This window comes from Chiloscyllium punctatum, chromosome 13, assembly GCF_047496795.1.
Source record: "Chiloscyllium punctatum isolate Juve2018m chromosome 13, sChiPun1.3, whole genome shotgun sequence".
Taxonomy (NCBI): domain Eukaryota; kingdom Metazoa; phylum Chordata; class Chondrichthyes; order Orectolobiformes; family Hemiscylliidae; genus Chiloscyllium; species Chiloscyllium punctatum.
Genome location: NC_092751.1, coordinates 94,074,342 through 94,097,687, shown reverse-complemented (window position 1 = coordinate 94,097,687; position 23,346 = coordinate 94,074,342). Strand labels below are relative to the sequence as shown.

At 38.8% G+C, this 23,346-nt stretch overlaps 1 protein-coding gene across 2 annotated transcripts in view; it reads right to left on the bottom strand.

The window, feature by feature from the left end:
- Positions 1-1,602: 1,602 nt before the first annotated feature.
- The window catches only part of LOC140484681 (erlin-1-like), a 43,774-nt gene continuing 22,030 nt past the window's right edge, over positions 1,603-23,346 (bottom strand). For both annotated transcript variants that reach the window (XM_072583293.1, XM_072583292.1), the window contains exons 5-12: positions 22,956-23,017; positions 20,241-20,366; positions 18,199-18,272; positions 17,684-17,742; positions 16,448-16,539; positions 12,466-12,555; positions 6,302-6,381; positions 1,603-3,837 (exon numbers count right to left, since the gene is read on the bottom strand). In XM_072583293.1, coding sequence (XP_072439394.1) covers positions 3,610-3,837; positions 6,302-6,381; positions 12,466-12,555; positions 16,448-16,539; positions 17,684-17,742; positions 18,199-18,272; positions 20,241-20,366; positions 22,956-23,017 — 811 coding nt within the window. In that variant the 3' untranslated portion in view covers positions 1,603-3,609. The remainder of the gene's footprint in view (positions 3,838-6,301; positions 6,382-12,465; positions 12,556-16,447; positions 16,540-17,683; positions 17,743-18,198; positions 18,273-20,240; positions 20,367-22,955; positions 23,018-23,346) is intronic.

Here is a 23,346-nt window from a genome sequence, read left to right as displayed (position 1 = left end):
TTGGTCTCCTTCATCTCGTCTCCATACTCAGTTTATTCCATCCAAAATAGAATCAAAATTGTTCTACATTTTCAGATCATAATTGATAAATAAGTGCTGAAGGAAATACCGTAAGTGTAAATTTTTAAAAATGAATTATGGTTGACGTGATCTGAACGATTATACTTCGGTTTTGAAACTTCTCAGCTTTAACCCTTGAAAACGTAGGTTGTATTTTACACAAGGTAATTGAAAAATAATCTTCTTAGACCAGAAATCATAGGGTTGATTTTAAGAGATTGACTTTTACACAGGGATATCCAGTTTCTCTCAAGAATTCCAGCCTATCCTCAGTCTTACTGTTTCTTTCCTCCCTTTCCCCAGTTTCGCTGTCTTGCTGTGAATCTGTTAATTTACATACCCCCACCTCAGTGACAAAGGAAAAACAATCCACCTAAAACTTTGATTTTGTTTCTTTAAACAAAAAAAATGCTGCCTGACCTGCTGAGTATTTCCAGCCTTTCCAGTTTTTATTTCTGGTTTCCCATTGCCGGAGTATTATTTGGCTCAAAGACCAGGAGTATCAGCAGCCTCGAACAGTGACATGAAAATTGAATCTTCTCCAGCTAAGAAATTCTTCCTTGGATCCATTCTGGTTTCTTTACATAATTATGATAAACTGGATTGTGAAACCAGTGTTAACTAGATGATCTTCTACAGTAAGGCATTCCAGTAAGCTTGCATCATTTCCTAGAATCAAAATCAATGCTACTCCCTTCCTTCCTTTAGACATTTTGGTTAAGAAAATTATTTCATGCATATCAGAAATTACTTTCCTTCCATATCCACAGCACCAGGACTTTCTCAGTTCATTTTAGATTTCAAATCTAAAACTTCCAAATAAAGTGAGAGTATTTATAGAGTCAGAGACGTACAGCACGGAAACAGACCCTTCGGTCCACTTGTCCATGCTGACCAGATATCTCAACCAATCTAGTCCCATTTGCCAGCACCCGGCCTGTATCCCACCAAACCCGTCCTCTTCATATACCCATCCAGATGCCTTTTAAATGTTGCAATTGTGCTAGCCTCCACCACTTCCTCTGGCAGCTCATTCCATATCCGTACCACCCTCTGCGTGAAAAAGTTGCTCCTAGGTCTCTTTTATATCTTTTCCCCTCTCACCCTAAACCTATGCCCTCTAGTTCTGGACTCCCCCACGCCAGGGAAAAGACTTTGTCTATTTATTCTATCCACGCCCCTCATGATGTTATAAACCTCTATACAATCATCCCTCAGCCTCTGAAAAGGCTGGGGCTGTTTTCCCTGGAGTGTCAACCTCTCCCTATAGCTCAAATCCTCCACCACTGGCAAGATCCTTGGAAATCTTTTCTGAACCTTTTCTAGTTTCACAAGATCTTTCCAAAAGGAAGACCAGAATTGCACACAATATTCCAACAGTGGCCGAACCAATGCCCTGTACAGCTGCAACATGACCTCCCAATTCCAGTATTCAATACTCAATACTCTGACCAATAAAGGAAAGCATACCAAACACTTATAAACAACCTGAATACACAATATGTACAATATGACTCTCTTTCAAATAATAGTCAGACAAAATGGTATCAAAATAAGTTTATTTTTTGAGCTATTGGAAAAAGTCAATCTTGTTTTATAATTCAGTTTACAAAAATTTCTTTGAGATGTAGTTACTCATATTATTCATTTGCTCCAAATTCATATTTCAAACTGCCTGTTTTCCTCAAAACAAATTAAACTTCTGACTGCTGCTCAAAGCATTTTTCACTTGCACTTTGCATGTTTGTTTCACAAAGTACATACACACAAACTGATTTCCCAAATTTGAAAAGAAACTTGTACTTAATAATTAAGAGTTTAAGACATCAGCCTTTTGGAATCAATCATTTAAGTACAAATGATTTATTACAGTCCACATCAAAAATACCAATTGAAAACATAAATCGCATTGTATATTTAGAGCCAAAAGATGCGACATTGAAAACCCAAATTCCCAATATAATGAAATTAAATTTAAATCAATCCAAACCACTGCTTCTATAGAATTTTTTTTGGTACATCATTTGAGACAGGCACAGCTTCATACATGAGAAATAAGTCAGACCCATTGGAACCCATATTCAATTTTAACATCAAAACCTTAAGAAATCTGGGGATAAAGACAAGCATCAGCTCAATACGAACATTGCATATAAAAGCTAGAACACTACAAAGATATCAACTACACAGCATGATGCAAAATGTTTCTACTGTATTGCGAATTATCAAAAATAAACATTAGTATCTGCATATACCAATTGCCCAGAAATCAGAGTAGGGCTCTTTTCAAGGAAAGGATACCTTTAATATTTACCTGCAATCCATCCAACACATTAATATTTCCTTCAACTCAGTTAATTTTTCCAACAATTACATAATGTGAGAACTCAATTAGATTCCATTAATGGCCTTTATCTAAGAAATTTTGCATCACCACCTAGTGTTAAGGGTCAATTGTGAACAACTGCAACAAACTTTAAAATTGAATCTTTCCACCAAAGCAGCCCTGGCTTCACAGAACTGCAACTTGCAACTAGTTAATAGGGATATCTTCACCGGCGTTAATACAACTGCAATGGATGATTTCAAGTCAGTGTTAAAAATGTAGATAAATTGGAAAAAAATGTAGTCAAGTAAAAATATTTTCAAGATTTCATGCTGCAGGAAATACAATGCCAAAACAGTTGCTAAAACTCAGTAACAGGTCCCAAATCCACCTTAAATGGCAATGATGCATGTTCAAACAAAACAATTTTTTTTTCACAAAGCTACCTTAAAAAAGCTTTTAAAAAAGGTGTCTGTTGCATTTTGCCAGTGTACAGAACAGCATCTTTTTGTTGGCTTCCAAAACAGCCAGAGCCCACAACTGCCAACAGTTTTGGGAGGCAGTATCAAGTTCAGTACCCTTTGAGAGAGAAAAAAAACAACTTAATATAGACAATAGAATTACCAACTTGTGATTAGGGGGATTATTAGAAAAGAAATGAAAATAGGGTCAAGTGAAGTGTTGAAATACAATGGTACCTTGATAATTCTAAAACATATTTTCTAATTCCTTTGATCAGTTTGAGAGCATTATAGTTTGCTCAAGTTAAAAATATTCTTCACAGCTGTCAATCACTTTCCTGTTGATTGATCATAATCAAAATCTAAATTGCAAAATACATAATCACAGCATTTAGACATTCTAGTCATGAATGCTGCGACATATCCAGAAATATACGAAGTAATCCTTATTACAGGTATTTGTAAATTCTCAATGTCACAATCGGTTTTCAGTTAGGTGCAACATTTTGTATTAGACACATATCAGCTTTTGTGTGTGTGTGTTTGGAAATACTGATCATTACTAATGACAAAGTCTAGTTATGTGTCAAAATTTCAAATGTTGCCATTCCAGCATTGCTTTATAAAAACAGTATCCCTTAATAGAACGCTGCACCCAAACTGATGATCATACCAGAATCCTTGCAAGCACAGTCCAACCGTTTTGTATAAATTGTATTCTTCAAAATTAAACAAAGCAGTATCATTTTTGGTTTGTCCAGACTAAGTCTCTGTGGAATCTTTTATTGCATCTTTTTGTTTTGTGCTTGATGCTGCTTTAGATGTTTTATCGTCACTGGAGGAAGTTTCCTCAGTTCTCCTTTCAGTGTTTGGCTGAAAGACACTCTTATCCATAAACATGTCTGGGATGTCACTCCCAAAATAAATCTTGCTGTTTGCTGAAATTGCTTGGTATTTAGCCAGTTCCAAATACTCTTTAGTTAGTTTTAACTGTTAGGAAGGAAAGAAAACAGATTTCAATTCACTTCTGAAACATGAATAATGCTAAACCCAGTAATCATCATGCTTGGTATATAATTAATAGTTGCACACATAGCCTGAATCCTTATCATGATGCATTTTCTAACCATGAAAACAAATTGAACATTATTTTCTGAGCCTTCAGTTGGAATTGCATTCAAATTTATTTTAAAATCACAATTTAGGATTTAAAAAAAAGTCACATTTGCTAATGACAGATGTCTCCTTCAGTCCACATGCACAAACATCCCAAGAATCTCATTCAAGTCAACCTCCTCTCTGTTTAAGCATAACAGATCTCAATTTTTTTGCTGCAGATAACTGAAGTTCATATCTTAATTTAAAAGATCATAGTCCATAAACGAAGTAGAAAGTTACTATTGCTGGCGCTATTTTAAATCAGACTTTTATATAGTTGATTCTGCAATAATGCGTGTTAATTCAATTTAAATTGGTTTTAACGTGATTGAAGAATTTAGACTTACTTGAGGAATGAGACTTTTCCTTACCTGTATTGGCTATAACACGATTCCAGCCCCATTAGCTTAAATGGTGTGGCTACTGCATGATTTTTTTATTATGCAAGATTGCATAAGAATAGAACTCTCTCGCTATATCAGAACCAACTATGTGCTAAGTGCTCCTAAATTCTGATGTATAGTTCACATCAAACCAATCACTGGTTCCAAATGTTAGCCTGTTAAATAATGTAGTTTGCAAAATGGAGGGAATGGCTGGAATATTTGTTAAGTGAGAAGTGAATAATTTCTACATTGCAGCTCATAGCATTGCTGATAACATCTCCTATCAAGTAGCACTTGCTCATCAATAACCTATTTGCTGATGTCCAGTTTAAGTTTCTGCCAAGACGACTCATCTCTTGGCGTCATCACAGCCTTGGTTCAAACATGGATAAAACAGCTGAATTCCAGAGGTGAGTGGAGTGACAGTTCTCGATATCAAGGCTGCGTTCAACAGAATGCAACATCAAAAAACCCTAGCAAAACTGGAAACAAATGGGAATTGGGGGCAAACTCTCCAGTTTTTGGAGTCATACCTGGCACATGGAAAGATGTTTGCGGCTGCAGAAGTTCAGTCACTTCAGCTCCAGGGCATTTCTGTAGGTGTCCCATGCCTACCATCTTCAGCTGCTTCAATGACCTTCCCTCATCATAAGGTCAAAAGTGGGGATGTTTGATAATTGCATATAGTGTTCAGCACATTCATGACTCCTCAGATACTGAAGCAGTCCATGTTCGAATGCAACAAGATCTGGACAATTTCCAGACTTGGCCTGACAAATGGCAAATAACACCGGTGCCACGCAAATGTCAGGCAATGACCATCTGCAGTAACAGACAATCACTGTCCCTCAACACTGAATGGTGTTGCCATCACTGAATCCCCCACTAACAAAATCCTGGAAGTTACCATTGGCCAGAAACTCAACTGGACTTGCCACATAATCACTGACCTGCTCTTGTAACCACTGAGGATAGGTACACTGCAGTGAGTAACTCAATTCCTGACTTCCTAAAGCCTGCCCACTATCTACAATGCAAAGGGCAGGAGGATGCTGTAATACACCCACTGGTCTGGATGAGTTCAGCTCTAACACCACAAAATAACTTGACGTGATCTGGGACAAAGCAGCTTCGTTAACTGGCACTAGATCCATGAGCATCCACTCCCTTCACCGCCAATACTTAGGAGCTGCAACGCATTTTATCCACACGATGTACTGCAGAAAGTCACCAAAGATCGTTAGATCTTCTGAAACTACGACCACTTCGAAACACTAGCTGCAAGTTCCCCTCCAAGCCACTTGCCATCCTGACTTGGAAATATATTGTCGTCCCTTCACTCTTGCTGGATCAAAATCTTGGAAGTCCCTCCCTAACAGCATTGTGGGTCAACATGTTGTCTGCAGCCGTTCAAGATGGCAGCTCACCACCACCGACTGGGATGGGCAATAAATGCTGGTGAGTCATCGAAACCCACGAGTGAATAAAAAAATTGCAGCTAAAAAACTATTGCTACATAATAACTTGTGTGGTGGTAAAATGAACAATCACACTAAAAGTTCCATGTTATGAACAGAAATGAGCAGATAAGTGTCAAAAATAATCATAAAATTGCACACCAAGCTAGTGCTGATTGGAATGGATAAATAATACTTAAATATCTATAGACTTAAAAGATGGTGGGGAAGATGGAAAATGTGGGAGAAGCTTTTAAAAAGAAAATGAATGCGAAAAGAAAGAGAACCAAACCAATGTCTGTTTACATTGCTAAATTATATGCAGTTCTTCTGTATATACATGTGGAATCTCCTTTTCCATTCCAACTATTTGAACAATGGAACACAGACAACCCTTGTTTCTATTTCACAATTTTCCATGGAAATCAAGGGCACAGGAAGAGGTTTTCATACCTGGTTGGCTTGTGCAATCTTCTGAGCAGTGTAAAAGTCTGCATCTGCTTTAGCTTTCTGTTTGGCTACATAAGTAGCATCTAGAAACAAACCAAAACAATTGAATCACTACTTTTTGCATTAAACATAGGATGCCACCAGCAACTACGGTCTAAAACAAATACATCTACATTTAATCCACTCCGTGAATTGAGATTGCCACTGAAATATGAATGAAGAGTACAGTGAACTAGGCAGACTTGGTTGTTAGAAACAAATGCAGCAATGCCAGATCAAAATCTTACACTACTCCATTTTGGAGCACTTGCTTCTGGAAAAGCAAATGTCAATAAATCAAACAAAAAATCAATAAATAACCAACTGTCCCAAAGAACTAAGATTACAGCTGCTTGTAAATCCTAAATTTATATAATGATAAAGCAGACAAGACCTCCCTCGTGTACTTGATACTTTGCCATTGGTCTCTCCCCCATGACAAAATGTATGAATGTAGTAATGAAGCACAGACCACATATACATACTATTAAAAAAATTTCATAAGATTGAGAGAATCAAAGATAAATTTGTTACATCTGACATAATGCTCACCTTTTGAACACAAGTATTTAGAATAGAGTAACGCAAAAGGCAGTCATCAGAAAAAGGTGGAGTTAGAAATAGCAGCCGAAATGAAGCTCTACTTTGTGATGTGACTTGAATGAAAATCTATCTCAGGAGTTGGAAATGATCTACTTTTAATCTAGCACTTTGCAGATGACTGCATTTTCTAGTCAAGGGCTGCTCAATTCCCAAAAGTCTGCCAAGAAGCACTACAAATTGTTTATTGAACGCAAATGCTGAGACTGCATGAAGAAGAGAGGTTAATCCAAGCACAACAGTGGCGCAGAAAGTTCCCAGAGACTAGAATTATTACTACTGTTGAAAAGTGTGGTGCTGGAAAAGCACAGCAAGTCATGCAGGATCTGAGGAGCAGGAGAGTCGTCGTTTCCAGCATAAGCTCTTCATCAGGAATGTTGGGTGGGGGGGTAAGCTGAGAGATAAATAGAACAGTGGGGCTGGGGGCAAGATAGCCGGGAAGGCGATAGGAAGGTGCAGGTGGGAGGTGATAGTGTGGAGTGAATAGGTGGGAAGGAAGATGGACAGTTCAAGAGGGTGCTGCCGAGTTGGAAAGTTGGATCAGGGAGGAGGTTGGGGGCAGGGAGACTAGGAAACTAGTGAAGTTGATGTTGATGCCGTATGGTTGAAGGATCCAAAGGCAGAAGATGAGGCTTGCTCCCCATGACTGCTGTATTTTTCTATGCCACACTTTTCGACTCTGATCTCCAGCATCTGCAGTCCTCACTTGCTCAGTATTACTACTGTCCCAAGTAATTGTTTCAAGGGCTCCCTGTTGTTATTTTGAAGAAGAAAGATGGTCACATGTGAAGCACAACCAAAGCTGTATGCCAGTCAAGCGATTTTGAAAGCTCCCCTACAAAGTATGACATTTATTCAGGAAAGAACTGACCCAACAGACCGGAAGTCTCAGGTTCAATCTGCAAGTTATGTTAGAGTGGTAAAATTCGGTCTCATGCCTGTCAATGAGAAAGAGGTGGCAAGATTTTGGCTTGCGACCATTGATGCTGAATAACTGTGAGCATGGTCAAATAGCCTTTGGCCACTCACTACAAAGGCTATCACCTATTTAGTTCATGTATTCAACAGCAACTGGCACCACGGAAATTCACCCAGAAGGACATGTTTTTCAGAAGAGTATTTACATACATATTTTAATATTATTTAAGAGCTTGGATTTTGATCTGATAACACATAGGTTAGGTCTGTATCGGAGTTTAATGGACAATTTGCAAGTACTGCTGTAGCCATGTGTTAACTTTGAGAACAGTAGAGAACTTTAAGAGACTTCCTGGAGAGTAATATGGTTTTGTTTTTATTGGGAGAGTTTGTAAGCAAACGAAGTATACGGTTGTGTATTAGGCTTTTACTAGAAGAAAAAGTGCAAACTGCAGATGCTGGAGATCAGAGTCGACAAGTGTGGCGCTGGAAAAGCACAGCGTTCCTGATGAAGGGCTTTTGCCTGAAATATTAACTCTCCTGCACCTTGGATGCTGCCTGACCTGCTGTGCTTTTCCAGCACACACTTTAAGGCTTTTACTACAGAAGACCTGAGATTGAGTATTTTAGATTAGATTAGATTACTTACAGTGTGGAAACAGGCCCTCCGGCCCAACAAGTCCACACCGCCCCGCCGAAGCGTAACCCACCCATACCCCTACATCTACCGCTTACCTAACACTACGGGCAATTTAGCATGGCCAATTCACCTGACCTGCACATCTTTGGACTGTGGGAGGAAACCGGAGCACCCGGAGGAAACCCACGCAGACACGGGGAGAACGTGCAAACTCCACACAGTCAGTCGCCTGAGGCGGGAATTGAACCCGGGTCTCCGGCGCTGCGAGGCAGCAGTGCTAACCACTGTGCCACCGTGCCGCCCACCTCTTGATTTTCCTCTTGATTGGGGAAACATACCTTTACCCTTTCAGTCAGAGTGTATTCCAGAGGTTTTGGCTAAAGCTGAATGTGTAGAAGAGTTGCTCATGAGAGAATGTAGTTTAGGACTGTTTTAAAAAAAACCTCTCTCAGTTTCAGAAGTTTAGTTTAAAAGGTTCCATGCCAGAAGAGCTGGGTTCAAACCTTGCAGGGGTTGCAAGAAGCTGACAAAGTGAGAGAGATTTAAAAAACAAATCAAGGAAGAAATCATCAGATTCTCCCAATTGGGAATTGAAGCCGCAGCTAAGTCAAACCTTATGAGATAGAGAAAGAAAGATGGGAGTGCTGCCATGGGATGCCATACAGTCATACAGCATGGTAACAGACTGTTCTGTCCAACTAGTCCACGCTGACCAGCTTCCCAAACTAAGCCAGTCCCACCTGCTGCATTTGCCCCAAATGACACCAAACTTTGCTTATTCGTAAACATATCCAAAGAAGAACGGATACTCAAAAAATACAGTCTGCAGATTCCTCAGGAACAAACCACGACAAGCAGACCTAACAGCCAGAAACCCTAACCACCTTACAATACGTCAAAGTAGGCCCAAAAATAACAGCCAGACTACTAAGACCCCTTGGAATCCTGGTAGCACACAAATCCACCAACACACAAAACAAAAACTAACAAACTTAAAAGACCCAGTACAACCCATGGACAAAACCAACGTCATCTACAAAATTCCATACAAGGACTGCCACAAACACTACGTAGAACAAACAGGAAGAAAGTTAGCCACCAGGATACACTAACACCAGCTAGCCACAAAATCACACGACCCTCTCTCCCTCGTAGTCCTACACACTGAGGAAAAAAACCACCATTTCAACTGGGACAGGCTAAGCAAAGACATGCCAGAGAATTCCTAAAGGCCTGGCACTCCAACCACAACGCCATAAACAAACACATAGGTCTAGATACCATCTATCAACTCCTCAGAAAACAAACAGGAAATGACATCACCACAAACCCCAGGAATCCCATCAGGGACAAACATACAAATAGAAAGCAGGAGGCAACAGTTTCGCTTCACTAGGAGGTCGCCACTGATGATGTTACCTAGCCAGGTAATGAAACGTCTGGATATCAAACCTACAGCTCATCGAGCAAACCCACACCCTAAACCTCAAGCTGAGCTACAAACCTTGTAAAAATATCCAAATGTCTTTTAAATGTTCTAACCGTACCCGCATAGATCACTTTCTCTAGGAGTTTTTTTCCACACACAAACAATTCTGTTAAAAAAAAAGTTGCCCCTCATGTCCTTTTTATATCTTTTTGCTCCCGCCCTAGTTTTATTACTTCCCCACCTGAGAGAAAAGACCTTTGCTATCACCTTACGTATTGCTCACGATTTTCTAAACCTCTGTCAGGTCACCATCAACCCCTTGTGCTCCAGTCTATTTTTATAAGTCAAACCCTCCATTCCCAGCAACATCCTGGTAAATCTCTTCTGAACCCTCTCCAGTTTAATAATATCATGCCTATAACAGGGTGGCCAGAACTGTACACAACACTCCAGATGAGACTTCACCAACATCCTGTACAACCTCAACATGACATCCCAATTCTTATACTCAAAGATCTGAGCAATGAAGGCAAGCATGCTAAACATCTTCTTAACCATCCTGTTGACATGTGATGTAAATTTCAAAGAATTATATACCTGCACCCCTAGGTCTTGCTGTTCCACAACGCTACTCAGGGCCCGACCATTAACTGTATAAATCCTGCCCTTGTTCACTTTACCAAAATGCAATACCTCGCATTTATCCAAATTAAGCTCCATCTACCACTCCTCTGTCTATTGACCCAACTGATCAAGATCTCTTTCTCATCTTAGATAACCTTCTTCACTTTCCACTATACCACCAATTTCGGTATCATCTGCAAACTTACTAACCATGCCTCTTACTCTCATTCAAACTATTTTTATAAATAACAGACAAAAGTGGACCCAGTACCAACCCCTGTGGGATACTACTGGTCATAGGCCTCCAACCCAAAAAACAACCCTCCACCACCACCTTCCATAAAGCCAATGTTGTATCCAATTGGCAAGCTCACCCAGAATCCTGTGTATGTAACTTCACTAATTAGTCGACCATGTAAAACCTTATCAAAGGTTTGACTAAAATCCAAATAAACTACATCAAATGTTCTGCCGTCAATCTTTTTGGTGACTTCCTCAAAAAATTTATTCAAGTTGAGAAGACAGGAGTCCCCTCGCACAAAATCATGCTGATATCCCTAATCAGTCCTTGCCTCTTGAAACGTAAGTAAATCCTATCTTGTTGTTGACTTGCTCATTGAGCTGTTAAGTCATCACCATTCTAGGTAAAATCATTAGTATGCCTCCAATGAAGCATTGGCGTTCTGCTCCACTTGGTATTTGTTTGTCTGGGTCTGCTGGAGTTGGTGACATCATTTCCAGTTTTGTTGCTTGTTCTGTTTCTTCGTTTTTGGCATATGGGGTCCAACTCTACATTCGTTAATAGAATTCTGGGTTGAATGCTCGGTTTCCAGGACTTCCCGTGAATGTCTCTGTTTAGCTTGTCATAGGATGGATGTGTTGTCCCAGTTGAATTGGTGTCCTTCATTGTCTGTGTGTATGAATACACATGATAGCCACCAAGAGACTTGATCAGCTAATTTCTTTCCTGTTTGCTCTGTGTAATTGTTTTGGCAGTCTTTACACGATATTTTACATATAACATTGGTCTTGTTGGTTGTGGGTATGAGATCCTTTATACTCGTTAGTAGCTGTATTGTGGTAGTTGATTTGTGGCCTGCCATGATATCCAGGGGTCAGGTGATGAAACATCTGCGAACAAATGTTCTAGCTCAACAAGCAATTCAACAACCTCTTGCACAACCTGAGCTACAAATCTTCTTGAATACTCGACATCCTGCCTTTCAGAGTCATCTTCAATAACTTACCCAACACTGATATCAGACTCACTGATATAATCCCCAGGCTTCTCCTTACAGCCTCTCAAACAAAAGCACAACATGAGCCACCTTCCAATCTTCCAGCACCTCACTCGTGGTTAAAATTAATACAAATATTTCTGCCAGGGGCCCAGCAATTTCATCCTTAACATCCCATGACATCACTTAATTAGGGCCTGGAGATTTATCAACCTTTATGTTTCAGAAACCTCCAGCCCTTCCTCTGTCATTGGGATTAATGGGATTGCATTTTCATTCCAAATGTTGAAATTTTTGAAGTTTAGTCTATTCTATTTATGTTCATGTCTTTTGCATAATAAACTTCTGTTTTATTGTTGAATCTAAACCTGCATTGTGTTTCAGTGAAAGACTGTCTTATTAAAACAAAAAGAAAACATAAGACATGATTATCATACTAAATTTTAGTATAGGATCTGACTTGTGCAGTAACAATTAGCTGGGATCAGAGAAGTTGGAAGACTTGAGAACGGTTGAATACCGTGAGGCCTAGGTACAAATATATAGTAGCATGCTTTATGGTTGATCAGTTAATATTCAAGCTGGAGCTAAAATAGAGAACACATCACCATCAAAATTAAAATAATTTCAACGTGTGCAATTCAACTTTAGAATGACCTGATGGTACCAAAACACTCACCTTCAATTTGTGAAATCTTCTTCAATGTTTCCTTTTCCATAACCTTTTGTTGAAATTGAATCTGGGCTACTTGTGCAACTTTTTCTGCCTCTGTGTATTGACAAAACAGAAATCTAAGTGCACTGCAATGCACAAATCACACACTATTAAAAAAAGAACTGCTTGGGCTTTGTAAAGCAATGGTATCATTTTCTGATGATTGCACAAGATCATATACTTGACTACTGTGCGAAAAAGTGGCCTCTGATAAAACCAAGATGCCTTCTGCTTTTGACTTTAACCATATTCTTAAACTAACATGAGTACATAGTTCTTAAGTACAAGTAAAATTTATGAAAGTAATCTCACACTTCAACGATGTGACAATAACATTTCCTGCACTTATGAACTGCTCCTTTATATTGTCCTGTATTGTGGTCTGATTTGTGTACAAATGGACTTCAGTACAGATTTCAGAATGGAATCCATTCACAACCTGGGGACTGTCTGCACTCATTTTTTTAAAAAGGTATCTGATGTTCAGGTACATAATATGGTGGATCACCTAACATCTCTTGGACCATTCTGTCTTGCAACCTTGTAGATTTAAAATGTTACAGGACAAATCCACGTCTCTATCATTACAGAGCACATATGTTATCACGGTCTTATCATTGTCAACAGCACAAAAGTGATTACACTATCACTAGGAAGTGCCAAACAGCAATTATCCTTTCACTGATGCTCAGGTTGTGGGTATGGTATCCTTTATACTTGTTAGTAGCTGTCATAGATGGTTTGTGGCCTTCCATGATACACAGGGGTCAGGGTGATGAAACATCTGCAAACAAACATACCAGTTCAGCGAGCAAGTCAACAACCTAATTCACAACCATAATAAAAGAATGCAACAAAGGTTTACCAGGCTGTTTCTGGGATGGCAGGACTAAGCTATGAAGAGACCGCATCAGTTGGGACTGTATTCACTTAAGTTTAAAAGAACTGGTGGTGGGGGAAAGGAAGTCAAAAGAGAAAGATTTCATAGAGACCGATACAATATTAACAGAAATGGGTGAACAAAGGATGGATGCTCCCCACAACTGAGGAATACAGAACCAAGGGCCACAATCTAAGGATATGGGTAGGCCATTTAGGAATGACATGAGGAGAAATTTCTTCACCCAGAGAGTGAAAAGCTCTACCACAGAAAGAAACTGAAGCCAAATCAACGAACATTTTCAACAAGGAACCAGATATGATTCTTTGGATTAAAGAGATTTCGAAGTGTAGGAAAAAAGTGGATACAGAGTTGGATGATTTGCCATTTCACATTGATTGACAGAGCAGGCTCAAAAAGGGCCAAGTTGTCTACTCCAGTTGCTATTTTCTATGTTTCTATCCAAAAGGTTCTGGTTAGAAGTGAGATGCAGGATTGTGGCATCAACACAAGCTCAACATCATCCAAGACAAAGACCAGATCAACATCCCATCCAGCAACTTGAACATTCACTCACTCCACCAGCGTCAGTATGTACCACCTATCCAATGCACTTCAGCAATTTCCCAGCACCCCCTCAACACCACATGCCAAACATACAACCAACCACAAGGGCAAAGGGTAGCAGATGCATGGATCAAAATCCTGGATCTGCCAACCAGATCTGGGGGGGGGGGGTGGGTGGAGAAAGAGTTGTGTGTGTGTACCTTCACCAGGTGGCCCAAAGAAATTCAAGGTAGCACTCTCTAAATGGCAAGTAAGTCTGAACAATAAATTCTGGTCTTGCCAGCAATTTTCACATCCCATGAACAAATAAAACAAAAACTTCACTAAAATAATAATTCTTTACAATTAATTCAAAATATTCAGTTAAAGTGCCAGGAAACATTAGCATGTTCAATTATTCAGTTACAGGGGGACAATAACATTTAGATGCTTGATGGATTTGACAGCAAAGTAATAGTCAGCACCAAAACTTTAAAGTGGCATAAATAATTTGAAGTTAATTAAAATTTATTCTATTGTGCAAGACAATTTAAAGGCTGGAGTTTCTAATTCAACTGTAAAGAAATTATTTACTGAGGAAGTGGGCAAGGATTTCAGCTACAACATTCAAGGTCTTACAAAAATAAATCAACATTGCCCCTGGAAAGAGAGGCATAATTTAATCATTCTTTCACTTAAACCTTTCACTAGACATAGTTCTTCAGCCTTAAGGCACAAATGAGTAATGAGAAACATGTCCCCTTTCCATACAACAAAAACAAGGTGACCACTATTGAACTAACTGCACTACATTGAGGTTATCAAAGAATAAAACAATGATTTTTCAGATCTCTTATGTTGCAGGAGAAAAATATTGGTGATGATTTTAACATAATCCATTATCATCTTTTTTTGTCAGAACTTATACTTTCTTGTGCTACCATTGCAATAAAAATGTCTCTTCATGCCTCAATTTCTTAACTAAATGCAACTTTTACATAAAATTAGCAACAATTTCAAATGAAACAGCTGAGAAAGGATCTCACCGAAAAGTCAAGAACAACAGATTTCCCCAAATAGAAGGACAGCAAATAGGGAATGAACCCTGGAGCAAGACAAACTGATTACTTATTTCAGGGAGCCAACATTGGCATGATGGCCTTAAGGCTCTCCTATGCTGCAAGATTTGACAATGTTTAACAGGCTGATAAACATGTACTGAATTAAGCAACAGAAGGGTTTTATGTGCCAAATTGTAGATTTACAAATTTTCTGTTTCACCTTTGCCTTCCGGACACTGACATATGATTGAGCTACAAGCAAACAATAAAAAAAAACTTGTGGCCTTTCAAACCATAGATCATGGAATCCGGTACAAGAGGATTTGCTACTCAAGACAACTACAATTCCTAATGTGATCCTTGTACACGGAAAGTAATAACAGCAACAAAAAAAAAAGTCACACTATGGCCACTGAAGTATTGTAACTAGTGTAAAAAAATCTCTATCAATAAATAACCTGATCATCTAAATACATATCTGGAAATACAAATCACGTAGCAAGTTGGATATTATACATTATTTCACCTTGCTATCTGTCAAGCTTAGCTTCATGACTCAAATCTCTAATTATAACTCTAAAAGATCATTTTGAATTGGAGTGCAGCACGGAAAGAGACCCTTCAATGCAACGCGCCCGTGATGACCAGATAGCCTAAATTAATGTAGTCTCTTTTGTCAGCATTTGGCACATATCTCTCTAAACCCTTCCTATTCACGTATCCATTCAAATACCTTTTAAATGTTGTAATTTGTACCAGTCTCTACTACTTCCTCTGGCAGCTCATTCCATATGCATACCACCCTGTGCCCCTTGGGTCCCTTTTAAAATCTTTCCTGCCTCACCTTAAACCTGCGCCTTCAAGTTTTGAACTCCCTTACCTTATCCATGCCCTCATGATTTTATAACCCACTATAAACCTCCAATATTCACCATCCTGCTATTTTTTTCGTTGTGAAAAATCGAACAATTTAGTTTATTCAAGGCCAGACACACAAATTAAACCCCTGACACAGTACAGTACTTTATAGTAAAAAAACCCTCAGCAAAACCAGAAGCTATACCACACAGACCTACCACGAGCTCAGATATGTTACTTAAATGAGTCAAACTTCATAAAGCTAACAGAAAAAAAGAAATGTTTTTTGTCCTGCACACGCAACACTGTTACTTCAACTTGTTTTTAGGACAAATTACTTAAGGAGAATAAAACTGCAATTCCAATGGCTGATAAGACAGACATGCAGACAACTACCCAACCAACTCCTCAGGTGCTACAAATGCTTTTAATGCCTGACTTTTATGACATGGATTCCTCTGGTATACTCTGATTATTGCAGTTCCACAAGCCCAGAGAAAAAGGAACACTGCAAGGTCAAAAGCAGTTAGAATTACCAGTACACAAGCAGAAGTTAGAATTGTGAACTTGTGCAAGACATTTTCCAAATTAACATACATACCAATAATAGCTCGTTTTCTTTCAGTTTCAGCCTCTTTTTCCACGACCTTTTGCCTCTGTGTAGAAATAAGCAACTTTGTCTTCTCTGCTTCCCTGAAATAAACAAAGTTGTAAATAGTGTAAAAAGCCATGTTTTGAAGCCTCAAACATTGTGCACTGTAACCCCAGGCAATACAGAATTTTGGAAGGCAGGGTTGGGGGCGAGGGTAGAATTGATGGGGGAAAAGAGTGAGGGGGAACGAAGATTCGGTATTTCTGGCAAGAAATTCCAGAGGTCAAAAATAATTTTTAAGCCCACTGCAATGTGTATACACGTACACAAAACACTTTTCAGAGGTCACATATAGCTTAGCTTTGGAGGTCAAGTGCACTGATTACACTCATACAATTAAAGAGGCTCCATTCTGTGGATTGCCCCCTTGCTGTGGAGGAGAGGTTTGACTGCTCCGTTGATCCAGAGAATGATGCTGTCGGGAGTCCTCAGAGCCTGGCAGGATCACCTATGACAGTAAGGTCAGAGGGGAGGAACCAGACAAAGCGCAATCCAAAACAAATCCCCACTGCCCTTTCAGGCATTCATGCAATATCAACAGCTGCAACAGCAGATGAAGGGTGCAGGTGCTGAGAGATCCCCAGTTGTGGGGGTTTCCTTGCCACTGGAACAAGATCAACCTTCTGTCAAGGACCATGCATCTACTGACGTGCAATTCATTAAGAGATGTTCCACACAAGAAGCCAACCCATATACTCCTGCCAAATGTGTTGTCAGAGATGCAGCTGTAGGATTGGACTAATCAGCCGCTCAAGGACCTACAGAACCCATAACCAGTGACATGGAATTTCTTAGGTGGACAGGCATACTTGTTAGTGAGTGATTACCAATGATGATTTAAAGAGTTTCCCATATCTCTAGACCAGTCATGTTAGGTATGTTCTGTTCTTTTGCTTTATCTAAATGAAGCACCTCTTCCAAAAGCAATGGCATTGCTTGACAAAAAATACGGACACAAATTTATGCAAGCGTATGAAGATGTTTTAAAAATTTGAACTTAACTACAATATGCAATCTTATATGGCAAAGTATCACTAACTGTTCCAAAGAGGTAACTGGACCATGAAAAAAAAACTTAAGTGTCATATTCCTGCATTTAAATATATATTTCGTAAAACAAATACTGAAGAATAGATCCAATATTTAATACAGCTACAAATGCAGAGTGTGAAACAGCCAACTTACATAAGTTCAAAATTCCTTCTAATTGCCTCTGGAATTTTAGGTTTTGTAACTCGAACAGCCTGTTGGTTTGCAAGAAAAATATACAACAATCTTTAAAGATCTAACATCTTGGCAGAGCCTGTTTTGAATTGTACTAAAAATTTCCCAAGACTTCAAGACGTCAAACTAACCAATTTCCTTGAACATAAATATTTCAAGTCTCATAAATATCAATCTATTACAGGGACAAAAATCCTCAATTTTATCTTTCAGAAACACTGAACATTTGTGCACTACATGGCTTAACTGGCTACTTTTACCAACCTGCTTGCTTTATTCAACTTTTTGAGCAAAAACCATTGACCATAGAAAGAATCATATCAAGTTCATTTAAAATTTGAGTTGAAAGAAGGAATTTCAAAAAAAAAACAAGGTCTGGAAAATACATTAAAAAATTACGTGAACTCTGCAATTGATGAGTGAACATTCTGTAGATCCTGAGCACGTATTGTAAAATTAAGGATAGTTTCACTTACCTGTATTGTAAGGCCAGGTGCCATAACAATCAAGTCTTTTTGTAAAGCCAATTTCAAGTTCTCATCTATTTGATCTAAAGCATAAACAAAAACGTATGAATACAAGCAAGTGTGGAACATGTTGCATGCAGTCAAGTACCATCTTCAGGACAGTTGGTTAATTCAGTTGGCAGGACAGCTGCTTGTGACACAGAGTTGACAACATGTTCACAACATGGTTAAATTTCACACTGGCTCAGCGCACCCTCTCCTTCTCAACCTCTCCTCACACCTGAGATGTGATGACCCTCAGGTTAAACCACTACCAGTTGTCTCTTTCTAATAAGAAAGCAGCCCCACGCTCTGGCAAGACTTTACGTTTACCATATTAAGGTAATGATTCAAATAGCAAAAGAACATAAAGATAAAACATCTAATTTTTATCTAACTGTTTTTATTCCACATATTGTGCTTCCATTTCCTGCACTACAAAAGTTCAGTATTCCACATGAAACCAAAGTGAAATTTACAACTACACACTGCTTTCACACCCTTCTGTGACCACCTCATTAACAAACGGTCCAAGTTCATGACCCCCAACTAGATTAAATGGTTCTATGCAGATTAAATGAAAACCATCAAGACAGAATGACAAATGTTAATTGTACTCTATCATTGGTCTTCCAATCCAAGGCATTTTACTGAGAATTTAAAAATAAAGATAGATTCCTCAAAGCAATGTTTTCTCTTCATTCCAACATGGATCTTGATCAGATGGCCAATGGGCTGAGGAGTGGCAGAAGAAGTTTAATTTGGATAAACACAAGGTGTTGCATTTTGGGAAAGGCAAATCAAGGCAGGACTTATACACTTAATAGTAAGGCCCTGGGGAGTGTTGCTGAACAAAGATCTTGCAGTGCAGGTTCATAGCTCCTTGAAAATAGAGTTGCAGGTAGATAGGATAGTGAAGATGACATTTGGTATATTTTCTTTTATTGGTCAGAGCACTGAGTATAGGAGTTGGAGGTCATGTTGCGGCTCAATGCGGAGGACATTGGTTAGGCCACTTTTGGAATATTGTGCGCAATCTGGTCTCCCTCACATCGGAAGGATGTTTTGAAACTTGAAAGGGTTCAGAAAAGATTTCCAAGGATGCTGCCAGAGTTGGAGAATTTGAGCTATAGGGAGAGGCAGAATAGGCTTCAGTGGTTTTCCGTAGAGCAGAGGCTGAGGGGTGATCTAATAAAGGCTTATAAGATCATGAGGGGCATGGATAGGGTAAATAGACAAGGTCTTTTCCCTGGGTGGGGGAATCCAGAACTAGAGGACACAGGTTTAGGCTGAGGGGGGAGAAATTTAAAAGAGCCGTCAGGGCCCACTTTTTCACACGGAGGGTGGTGCATGTATGGAATGAGATGCCAGAGGAAGTGGAGGATGCAGGTACAGTTACAACATTTAAAAGGCATCTGGATGGGGGAATGAGTAGGAAGGGCTTGGAGGGATATGGGCCAAGTGTGGGCAAATGGGACTAGATTGCATGAGGATATCTGGTTAGCATGGACAAGTTGGACTGAAGGGTCTGGTTTCTGTGCTCATTCCTGAAGAAAGGAATATGCCCGAAACGTCGATTCTCCTGCTCCCTTGGATGCTGCCTGGCCTGCTGTGTTTTTCCAGCACTACATTTTTCAACTCTGGTATTCCAGCATCTGCAGTCCTCACTTTCTCCTGGTTTCTGAGTTGTATATTTCTACGACTCTAAAATGAATAAATAATTATTCCTGCATTTGACGAATGCAGCATCACGGTTAATTGAATTATCAGAGTTTAAAACCTGTTAAAGTGAATACACGCACACAATCTACTTTTGTCTAAACCCAACAAGTGAACTATTTCACCTTGATTTACATATGACAGCATTATGTTTATTAACTTTTATTACCAACTTTTTGTTGATTTTAACAGTCAGTAAATGGAATAAATGATTTGAAATTATGTTTCATAACTGAACTGCAATTATCCATGAAATTCACACTCTCTTCAAATTAAGGTTAAAAAGTCCTCACCAAATAACTCAATGTAGACCTCCTGTAAGGTGTGCACACTGCAAAATTGGTTCAACTCGTGATGAATTTTGTTGAAAATCAACGTCTTATCATAGTCAGCTGTGTAGTTCTTAGCAATATCATACACTGAAGGAAGCAAGAGAAATTTTATTTTTAAAATTTGTTCAATAATCCTAACTTTGCAGGTTAGAAATTTGAGGTAATGTTACATATTTTGGAAGGGTGAGGGCAGCAGAGTGGAAACAATGTTTTTTGCACATTCCCAACCTGAGCTTGTTCAATCAGAGGTCAACTAGAAGTATGAGAGACAGGAAGGAAACAGCGCACGGGAAAGCGAGGAAAGAAAAAAAAAAGGAAAAAGAAAGAAGATATCACACAGTAACAAGGTTATTCCATGAATACAAAGTTAGTTGCAGTTGGTTGCTTAAAGGCCTGTGAAATTCAGTTTCAATAATTCAAAGCTGTTTGTTGTACTAAAAAAGTCTCAATTATCTAATACTGTATATTAAGTAACACAAAATAGGAATGTGTGGCTTAAAATGTTCACTAATGACCTGAATAAAAAAGCTTCTTTTTCAGAGTAAATGATAGCACATTTTGGGAAATGGGTGTGCAGGAAGATATGCAAGGGTATTGATTAACACATCTTGATAAACGCACTGCTAAGATTCATTTTATCCTCCAATATTGAGTTTAATCAAGGAAAAAGGTCATGAATAAGAATAGAAATTTCACATGTTACGCAGACTCAGGATAAATCTCCCATCCTGCACTTAAACCCCACCTCAACAAACCATGATCCAAATTAAGACTTCACATTGGTCATCTTAAAACCTAACATATACTGAAAAGAGAGAAGCACATATAAATACTCTTATATGCTTAAAAAAATACAAGTTTCAAGTCACAGTTTCAAATTAAGGGCAACAATGTGACATTTTATTCCCCAATTTAAGGCAAGACAAATTAGAGATTGGAGTTCTGTGTGTATGTTGCGTGTTGGAGGTATCTGAGATTAAGGGTTTACCATCCCACAGTAAGAAGTCAGTCACGTTAGGGCCAAGCTGAGGGGAAACATCTTCCCACCCCCAGAGGTTTGCAGATCTTTGAAATTCTATCATGCAATCATAGATGAAGGTGCACAATGAGGAACCCACTGTTTGCACTGGTTCCAATCTCCTGCCTCTTCCTCCTCCATGTCTCTGTACAATAATTTTATGCTAAGAATCATTCAATGCCCTCTTGAATCCTCAATTGAACCTGCCTCTATCACATTTCAGACAGTGCACTCCATATCCTAACTCCTCACTGTGTTCAAAATAATTTCTTCTCATCACACTTACTTCATTTGCACATTACTTTAAATCTATGCCCCATGATTATTTTTTCCTTTTAATGACCAGCTTCTCCCTATCTACTTTATCTAGCTTGCTCACGACTCTGAAAATTTCTGCCAAATATCCTCTGAGCCTTCTTCACTTCAAGAAAAATAGTCTCAACTTCTTCAATCTATCCTCACTCTTGGAATCATTGTGTAAATCACATCTCCACTCTCTCCAACACATTCACATCATCTTCGTAATGTGGCATCCACAACTGCACAGAATACTGTCGATGAAGTCAAACAAGAAACCTTGCACAAGTTCAACATTACTTGCCTGCTATTGTACTCTTTGCCCCTACTAATAAAGCTGAGAACACCATGAACTGCTCTCCACCTGTCCTGCCATCTTCAATGATCTGTGCACACATACACTCAGAACCCTGTGTAACTGCACCTCCTTTAGAATTGTACCCATAGTTTATATTGTCTTTCAATGCTCTTCCAAAGTGCATTACCATACATTTCTCTACACTGAACTTCATCTGCCATCTATCTACCCACTCCACCAACTTGTCAATGTCCTTTTGGATGTCCATACTATCCTCTTCAGTTTACAATTCTTTCAAATTTTGCTTCATTTGCATACTTTGCAATTGTCCCCTGGACATCAAGATCCAGACCATTAATATATAATCATAAAAAGCAAGAGTCCCAAAATGGACTCTTGTGAACTCCACTACAAACCTTTCCACAGCTCAAAAAACCATTCATTGATAAGTTTCTGATCATTCAGCCAAATTTTATATTTACATTGCTAATGTACCTTTTAAACATGACATATAAACTTTCCTCAAGCCTGTTGCATAGTACTATATCAAATGCCTTCTGGGAATCCATGTAAACTACATCAACAGCATTACCCTCATCAAATCTTTTAATACCTCTACAAAAAACCCAACTCCAGTTAATTAAACATGATCACCCTTTAGAAATCTTAATTTTTTCCATATGATTACTAATATGATTACTAATATGATTACTATATCCTGAACAACTATTGTGAGAGCTTTCCCCTAGGTTATGGATTCTCAGAGATTGAGTTTCTTTAAGAAAGTGTTGAAAAACCTCTATTCATTGCCAAGGGAATTGAAAAATACATGGGTAGTACAGGAAGACTAAGCTAAGGTGGATCTTAATGAATAGACTCAAAAGGGCCTCTTTCTGCTCAGATACCTTAAATAATAACTCATTACAAATATCACAATGCCTTAAATGTTGCTGCTTATTTCTTTTTGCAAGTAAAAACAGGACGATATGCAAAAACAAGTCAAATCCTGAACAGGTCATTGTGGCCAAAGTCTCAAAAACTACAGGGCTCACCAAATGCTGACCTGCACTTGGAGCAAGGCTGTTTACCACTTCTATTCTGTCGAAATAGATCATGACACCACCACTATAAAGAAGAAAACAAGTTAAGTATTTCTGTAAAACACAGAAGACTTAAATAAAAATTCAGCCATAAAAACAACCCCAAATCTATGGTTTGCTCACTAAGTTAAAAATTTAAGAGTACAAAATATTAAAAAAACATACATGAAAACGCAAAGTAAACCACACAGAAGGGAGAAGTGATGGTTCATTACACCTAATTCAGTTCCACTTGCTTGCTCGATTAGCTGCAAGTAAACAAGCTGAAGATATCACATTTCCTAATTATACTATACTCTACCTGGTTAGCATTCTGAGGACACCAGTGCAGGTGCAGACTGTTTAACGTATCCA